At 39.8% G+C, this 8,530-nt stretch overlaps 1 protein-coding gene across 1 annotated transcript; it reads right to left on the bottom strand.

Annotated features, from left to right (window-relative positions):
- Positions 1–3,452: 3,452 nt before the first annotated feature.
- TSLP (thymic stromal lymphopoietin) lies at positions 3,453–8,313 on the bottom strand. Its single transcript, XM_005866474.2, has 5 exons — positions 8,266–8,313; positions 8,001–8,156; positions 7,060–7,098; positions 6,307–6,588; positions 3,453–4,379 (listed from the first exon to the last, which is right to left on the bottom strand). The coding sequence occupies exons 1-5, from the start codon at positions 8,311–8,313 to the stop codon at positions 4,266–4,268; spliced, it is 639 nt and encodes a 212-aa protein (XP_005866536.1). The 3' UTR covers positions 3,453–4,265.
- Positions 8,314–8,530: the final 217 nt, after the last annotated feature.

The following is an 8,530-nucleotide window of genomic DNA, read 5'->3' as shown; positions in this document are numbered from 1 at the left end:
GCCTTTTATTTCTTCTTCTTGTCTGATCGCTATGGCTAGCACTTCCAGTACTATATAGAACAGGAGTGGTGAAGGTGGGTCTTGTTCCCGTTCTCAGGGGAAATGAGTTTAGTTTTTGGCCATTGAGTATGATGTTGGCTGTAGGTTTGTCATATAAGACTTTTATAATATTGAGGTATGATCCCTCTATTCCCACTTTGCTGAGAGTTTTTATCAAGAAAGGATGTTGGATTTTGTCAAATGTTTTTTCTTCATCGATTGATATGATTATGCGATATTTGTCTCTCAACTTGTTTACGTGATGTATCACATTTATTGATTTGCAGATATTGTACCAAACTTGCATCCTGGAATAAATCCCATGTGGTCATGGTGTATGATCTTTCTAATGTAATGCTGAATTTGATTTGCTAGGATTTTGTTGAGGATTTTAGCATCTATGTTCATCAAGGATATTGGCCTCATTAAGGATATTGGCCTGTACTCTTTTTTTGCGGTGTCTTTGTTTTGGATTTAGGTTAATGCTGGCTTCATAGAAAGAGCTTGGGAGTGTGCCTTCCTCCTAAATTTTTTGGAATAGTCTGAGGAGGATAGTTTTTCTTTGAATGCTTGGTAGAACTCTCCTGTAACACTGTCCAGACCAGGACTTTTGTTTGCTGGAAGATTTTTGATCACTGCTTCAATTTCTTCAGTAGTTATCAACCTATTCAAATTTTTTTATTCTTACTGATTGAGTTTTGGGAGCTTGTATTTTTCTAAGAATATGTCCATTTCATCTAGGTTGTCCATTTTGTTGGAATAGAGTTGTTCATAGTATTTTTTCATAATCCTTTGTATTTCTGTGGGATCACTTGTTACTTCACCTCTTTCATTTCTGAATGAAATTCAGAAATTTTTGGAGAAAATTATTTAATTTGTAGTTTGAGTGGTGATATAGGCTTGGTAGGTTTTGACTTTAGTAAAGCACTTGACAAATTTCCCCTGACTTTATTGTATTTTCATAAGGCTATTATGAGTAAATGGAGATTCAGTTCTACATAGTTGAAGGAAAACTTTTTCTTTTTTTTATTAAGTTTTTGAGGGTGACTTTGGTTAATAAGATCATATAGGTTTCAAGTGTACATTTCTGTACAACATATGATACATGATCTATATATTACATTGTGTGTCCATTATCCGAAGTCAAATCATCTTCTGTCACCATATGTTTGACCCCCTTTACCTTTTACTATTCCCTGAGCCTCCTTTCCTCTAGTAACCACCATAATCTTGTCTATGTCTATGAGTTTCAGTTTTATATCCTACATATGAGTGAAATCATATGGTTCCTAGCTTTTACTGACTTATTTATTTCATTTAGCATAATATTCTCAAGGTCCATCCATATTGTCTCAAATGGTTAGGCATTAAATACTAGTAAAAATAGTATCAACAATCAGAAAGCAAAAACTTTAAGGATGCAGGAAAATAAAATACTATAATAGCAGTAGACTTTAACTCAGCTCTCTCAACCTCTGACTGAAGGAGACAAATGTAAGAATATATATTATGTAAAAAGCATAATTAACAAGATGGCCCCAGTAGGTATATATCCAACTTAAACCTGAGTTTGCAACTTACTTTACACTGACCATGAAGCATTTATAAAACTGATCATATATTAGTCCACCAAGAAAACCTCAATACATCTCAAGGAGTAGAAATGTATAATTCATTTTTAACAATATCAGGAAAAGTTGTTACTAGGTTAATATGATGCAGCTTCTTGCACATTACTTTTACTTGTGAGTAAGTAATATAAATAAATGATTGTTTATATATTAAAACATTTATGGGGTACATAGAAAAATAAACTATGTCAATTACATAAATTTTTAAAGATAAATCTGAAAACTCAAAGAAACTGTATTCAACTGGATGACTTTGTGTTGTCTTCAGTCTCCTCAATTCTTCATTCCTCTCTGCTCATAGGAAAATTGGACCACAAACCTTGAGAAAAATTGTGAGGGTATATCTTTTTAGAGTTTAGTGAAATGTAGTTAATGAATCCTTGCTAAGATGAAGTTAATAGGCTTAAAATGTATCCCCCTCCCCCACTTTTTGTACAGAAAACTTATGAATACTGGCCAAAGGAGTTTCTCTTATGATGTCATTTAAAGCCCTAGTCCTAGTCATTAAAGGAAGCTTTTTGAAAACAGGTATGTCCTGCTTTTGAAACTTGAAAATTGAACTGGAACACGTGGTGTTCCCCTAGGCAGGATGCAAAGGTGGCTTCCCGGGTTCTTGTCCAGCTGGGTTAGAAGAATAAAACCATGGACAAAAAGTGGTATAGGAAAAGGTAGAAATTTATTGAGAAACAAGCACAGACTCCCGCGTGGGGAAGGAAAGAGAGTCCCACTAAGTCCCTTTTTTTCTAAAGTTTATAAAGGCTACAGTTCTTTGTGTCTTGATATCCCCTCTTATTGGTCACTATAGCAGCTTCAGAGTTTAAACCTCATGTGAGTTCCCCTCTTCTTCTCCCTTTTGTTTTTCTATTCCCTTTGGCCTTCCTCTTCCCTCACTGAATGAGTGGATTCCTTTCCTTTATTCTTTAAATATATGGCAGCTCCCTTATTCTATGGATGTGTGCCCTCTGGCAGCTCCCTGATTCTGTGAATATATACCTTTGGGCAGCTTCCAGCTTTGCAGCCCTGTGGTTCTCCCCAAAGACCCCGTAATTCCTAAAACTTTCTAAACCTGCCTATTTTACCCCTAAAAAACTCCTTGTACTTTCAGCTACAGTTTGAGGTTCTCTGGTAAAAGCTTTGTCTTATTTCCTCTTGCATCCCCAGTACTTGGCTGAAGGCTTGACACACAATAGGTGCTCTGTAAATGCTTATTGGATTCATAATGTAAGCTTCTTCTTACCTGATAGCAGTAAAATGGATTTAGGGATATTGAACTTCCCCTTTTCTATCCTTGCTCAGCACAATCCCTCAGGGTGATGGTGGGAAGAAAAGTTTACACTTAAAGGACAAATCAATGTATTCCTATCTGCTCCCTATTGGCCTGAGTGTTATAGCTAGGTTGGTCCCTCCCACTGTTGAGCATTGAGTCAAGGGTGAGTGAGAGGGTACCTGTGACTCTAGCTTGCATCAGTGTTCAAGAATAGTAGGATGAGTTTAAATCTCTTGTTTACCTTTGCCTCCTTTGTCTCTTCCAGGTGTGGTAAAGTCCACCTGGGAAACAAGGAAAGACTAGAGATTTGATTTAAGAAAAGAATTGTTGGAAAGTATCCTGATGCCACTTATCTATTGCCAAATATTCTCTCTATAGCAGCACAGGGCAGGAGGAAAGTGGTCAATGGGCTCGAAGGATCAGGGGAGGGAAAGAGTTGCAGAAAAGAGAAGCCCCTCAGAAAAATGTGTAGGTGAAAATCATCTAGCTACATAAAATAACACATCCATAAGAAATGAATTTGAGAATTATTTTATTAAGAAATGTATCATGTCAATACAAAACAATATGTACATTTAGAAAAGTGCTTACTGTTCATTTTGACTGATGTCACCCCAATAAATTTAATAAAAAAATAAAAAGTGCTTATACAATAAATTAAAAATGTATTCCATAAGTTTAAAAATATATATTATTTTAGCTTTAATAAATGTACTTCTTCAAGATCTGCTTGCATATACCACTCTTATCTGTTACATAATTTTTAACTTAAACTATTTAAGTTACATAATTTTTAACTTAAACTATTTTCACGATATTAATATGAAATTCTTTCAAATTGCTCCACTATATGTACAGCTTTTTGTGTGTACCGTTTTGCTTCTACAAAAAACAAACATATTTCCTTCTTTTGTAAATTTTTAGTATGAAAGAAATGCCTGCCTTTTCAACGGAGGTTCATTTGCTCTTGAGTTCAACTTTTTTTCTTTTTGAAGGGAAAAAGTTCTCCTTCTACTATACTTTTAGATTCTTCTCTTGAGTAAGGCCTATGTAGTTCCAGCTGAGAATTACTATCACAAAGCCAGTGGCTCAGACATCAATGCTACTGAAGTCTCCCTGACATTTGAGGGGTAGTATCTCCCCCACATTATAAACCAATATTAAACAATAAAAGCTTACAAAAATAAGTTAAGAAACCCTTCTGTAATTAAAAAAATAATTAGTAGTGATCTTTTAAATGTCACAGAATTAACATTCCATCTACCTAATAAGGATGATTTTTTTGTTGCTGTGAAATATGACTTCAATGAAGGTTCACTTTGTTTCTATTAAAGACGCAGGAAACGACGCCACAATCCTATTAAGTTCGAGACTATTTTCTGGCATTCATTTATTGTGTCTTCTCTTTTCTTTCTTTTCTTCATTGCCTGGGCATTATTTTTCTGTGGAATAAGAGAATCAGTAATTAAAATTAATTGTCACTATCTTTAATGGCAGGTTACATTGTCTTCTCTATGCAAACCTATTTCTCAATGTATTCCCTTAACACCTGCTTACTGTCTGGGCCTGTGTGCTTTCTACAGAGGAATACCCTCCCATTTTTCCACCCACTTACTCATGCGTCAAGGCCAAGCACCACCTCCTTTACAAGGCTTCTGCTAATTGCTCAGACCTCTCTGTTAGGAACTATTCTAGTGTTTCACAGTGTGTTTAATTTAACTTGGCTCTCACTTAAATGTTTTTTTTTTAAATTTATTATTGCATCATGGGTATTCCCCACAGTGCTGAGCAGAATGTTTTATACAGAGGACACATTGAATGAGTAAATAAGTGAATAAGTCGATGACTTCATGATCTCCTTGACAAGATCGTAAGTTCCTCTAAAATAGGACATTTCTACATCTTCTTTACAGATATAATTCAAAATCCTCCTGCCTTCAGTCCCTTCTACCACTGAGTTGTGCCACAGACACCTGAAGGTTTTTCTGAAGAGAGCCTAAACTTAAAAAAGATTGCAATGATATTTTAGTGTTTTCCTCTATCTAAATTACTCTTGAGTAGTGACCTTGACTGGACCTCCTAGATACACAACATTTGGGTCAAGAAAGTTTACCAGGTTATAAGCAAAAATCTTACAATCTAAAATTTGCTAAATCATAAATTTTTAAAAAGTACTCCAGACTCTCCCTTTCTTACTATCCAGAACTTGACCTAGCCTGTTCTCTATGCTTTCCTTATATGGATAAACTTCACTGTGGCCATCGGTAGATTTACTAGAGTCTCCTTGATAGAAGGCACAGAACCAAACCAGTTTTTCACATGTAGCCAGACTCACCTTATGGCTTCAATCTCCAATCCCTAAAAAAGTGACAGCCTTGGCCACACAGACTACTCAGTGTGCAGACTGATAAAGTCCCTTGGTTAATAGACAGCAATCATACATCTCTGCACTTGTTTCTCTTTGTCTTTTTAAAATTTGTCATCCAGAAGATAAACCCTCTGCTTCACTTCCATGCTGAAATAAATACCTACTGAGTACTAGTTGCATGCCAGGCACCATTCCAAGTGCTTTTACTAATATTGACTCATTTAATCCTTATAAACACTCTATGTGGGTCTGTTAATATGATCCTCATTCTGCAGAAGAAATTGAGCACATAGAGGCTAAGTAATTTATCCAAGTTTTCACTGTTAAAAGTTATGGGGCTAGATTCAAAGTTAGGCAAGACTGTCTCCAGACTTCCCGCTCCTAACTCTGTACTACTGTTTCCATATTTAAAGTTACGCATTCATTCAAATGCATGTAACTGCACATGCAAAAGCCACTATGTAAAGAGGCAGCAATATCACCCATACAAGCAATTAAGCAAACATAGGGTAAATATTTGATGTATGATTTATCATTTTAAGAAAGAACGCCCAATTATTAAGTGATAAGCCTAAGTAATGCTGCTCAAATTGTAGAACGGGCAAAAATCTCATAAGAAGCCCTTCCATACACAGGGACTGTGATTTTGAAGGTCTAGGTTGGGTCCCTGGGAATTGGCATTTTGGCCAATAACCTCCCATGCTCAGGCAGCCAGGTGACATTCTGATGTAGGAGGCTCAACACTCGCCTAAGGTTTAGAACCATAATTCTGTAAGAAGAATCAGAACCCTAGAAATAAGTGGGATTCGGTCGAGGTATCAACCTAGGACTAATTGACAATCTACAGCTCTGGCTCATTTGCTCTCCAAAAGATAGAACCTGAGTGAAAATCACAGACTTCTGCACTGCACGAAGAGCCCCTCTTTAATTCAAGGTTAGCGCCAAGATTTTAAAAAAAAGAAAGAAAGAAAGAAAAGCGAGAGTGCTTGACGTTGGCTTACCTGCTTTCGGTAGTAGCCCGGGCAAGAGCGTTCGAGCGCAGCTTCGGTTCTGCTGGCTAATTCTTTGGGGAGTGACTTGCAGCGCGGGGTAGGATGCAAGGTAAGGCGCTCGATTTTAGTGAGGCAATCCGGCTGCTCGCAAGCGGCGACGTTCACGAGAAAAGGAGAACATGCCACGGGGTGGGGGGTAGGGGTATAAAAAAACAAAGAAATGGAGTTGGTAAGAAATGAGTGAAAGGGGAAGCGGGGGACGCAGCCAATGGGACCCGGGTGAGGAGAGGGCTAAAGACCCCACGGAAGGGGAGGAAGATGGGGGCTCGTGGGAGTAGAAGGCGCGGCAGGAGAGAGAGGACCTGCGCCACCGCTCGGCCCGGGGGACTGCCAGGAGGCGGCGCCGCGGGCGGAGGCACCCCATCTCCCCCCGCCCCGGGTGGTGGTGAGGGGTGTGCCCCTGACGTCGTGCCCTGATCCCAGTTTCCTATTTGCCTTCCCTTTCGTGGGGGTGGGGGACCGGGATCCTCTTCCGGAATCCCGCTCGGTTTCGAGAGAGACTTCCTCGCCCTAAACTGGAGCAGAAGTGGTGTCCCCAGCTGGGCACCAGCCCAGAAGTTCCCGCAGCCCAGTTCTCCTTGCGGGGTCGGCGTCGCCTGGGAACCCAACTACCGCCCGGGGTTGTACCTCCGGCTGGATGCCCCTCCCCGGGATGCCTGGCGCCCCACTGGAGAGAGCCAGGAGCACCGTTCAGCCACTCACCTGATTTTCACAGCTGAGGGTGGCGTCGCAGTCGGAACACTGGAAGAAAGGAAAAAAGCATCCGACGAGAGGGTAAAGACGTGTTCACAGGAGAATCCCCCCACACCCCCCACTGTTGCTCCCAGGGTTTAAAGATGCCCTGCAAGCAGTTTCCACTTCCGCACTTCTTTTCTATGCATCGGTTCTTGTCATTGACAAAATAGTGACACAGTGGGAACCTTCAGATCTGAAGATTCTGCTATCGGAAACAGTATCAATGGGTCCTGGTCCTGGAGGGAGACTCCTCCTCCCCACCAGCGTAGGCAGACCTGTAACCCTGTGTACAGGGCTGCACATGAGAGCAATATGCCACTTTCGAATGCCCACATCTGTCCTAGAGCGAGCCGTTCATGCATTTCACACATGTGTGATCTATCCAGAAATTAGAAAAATTAAGAAAATGACTGCTACTGTGTTCTAAACAATCTGAAGCACACCTCATCCCATAATGGCATCCCAAGGCATCTAGAACGCTAGACAGACCTGAAGGGCAACCTCACTGGTTAGGTCTCAGCTCACAAGAATTCCCTCTTTTACTCCTCTCTTTTTCTCAAGCCTTCTCTTTCTCAAGCCTATTTTTTTTTTTTTACTTTTTTTTCCTGCACCGGCGGAGCAGCACTTTAGCCCAGTATAGACACCCCTGATGGATCACGTGTTACCTATCAATATCTGCTCCGCATCAGCATCTGCACACTTAATGTGTGCCACTTTCAGGTTGTCATTTTAGAGGCAGATATATTTCAATATCACTTGCAAAAATTTCTGACACAATGCTGGATCATGATCTTTTCCCAAAATTATTTTTCTTTTTTTGAAAGTAAAACTGTGGTGTGTGTGTGTGTGTCTATGTGTGTACTCTTCTGATGAAAACACATTGTTTTTAAAAAGGTTTCTTCACTTACCGTCAGGTCCTTAGAAATGATGTTCAGGTAATCCATTCTAATCTTCTCAAAGTCACAATCAGTGAAATTGCTGGTTAGCACCAACCCTACCAGTTGCAAAATGAAGATCTTCCTGAAAAGAACTGACAGAACAAATAATAAGGCATCAGGCAATGTCTTTGAAAACCCAGTTCCACCCCAGTTTCACATTAAACTCTTTCCACCCACACTGAATTGCCTCTAGATCTGCAAGGCCAGCCTTAGGGGCAAGGGCTCAGGCACTAACTACTCTTTGCCTCTTATTCCCAGTGAACAGAAGCCCATATTCACCCATGCTGTTGCCTTAGGTTGGAGTCTCCCTGATGCTCCAGAGCTTTTTGGCTCCACATATATAATACCTAAACGCCTACGGGCCCTTTTCTCCTAGGCCAATGATTTTCCTTGATGTCATTTGCTTCCTTCAGAGAATTCTGAATTGATGACATGAAAGAAAAAAATGGGACTAGCCAAATCTATGGAATTTTACCCTTAGTAAAATCAGCAGGAATTTC

Source organism: Myotis brandtii, unplaced genomic scaffold (genome assembly GCF_000412655.1).
Source record: "Myotis brandtii unplaced genomic scaffold, ASM41265v1 scaffold230, whole genome shotgun sequence".
Lineage (NCBI taxonomy): Eukaryota > Metazoa > Chordata > Mammalia > Chiroptera > Vespertilionidae > Myotis > Myotis brandtii.
The sequence above is the reverse complement of the archived record's forward strand: the minus strand, read 5'-3'. Positions and strand labels throughout refer to the sequence as shown.

Bases quoted from the DNA above. Each gene is read 5' to 3' on its own strand.
- TSLP (XM_005866474.2), bottom strand. From the start codon at position 8,313: ATGGGTGAATATGGGCTTCTGTTCACTGGGAATAAGAGGCAAAGAGTA. The intron at 8,157-8,265 runs GTTAGTGCCTGA...GGGTTTTCAAAG, and splicing joins GGAATAAGAGGCAAAGAGTA to ACATTGCCTGATGCCTTATT. The intron at 7,099-8,000 runs GTAAGTGAAGAA...CCTTTCTTCCAG, and splicing joins TCATTTCTAAGGACCTGACG to TGTTCCGACTGCGACGCCAC.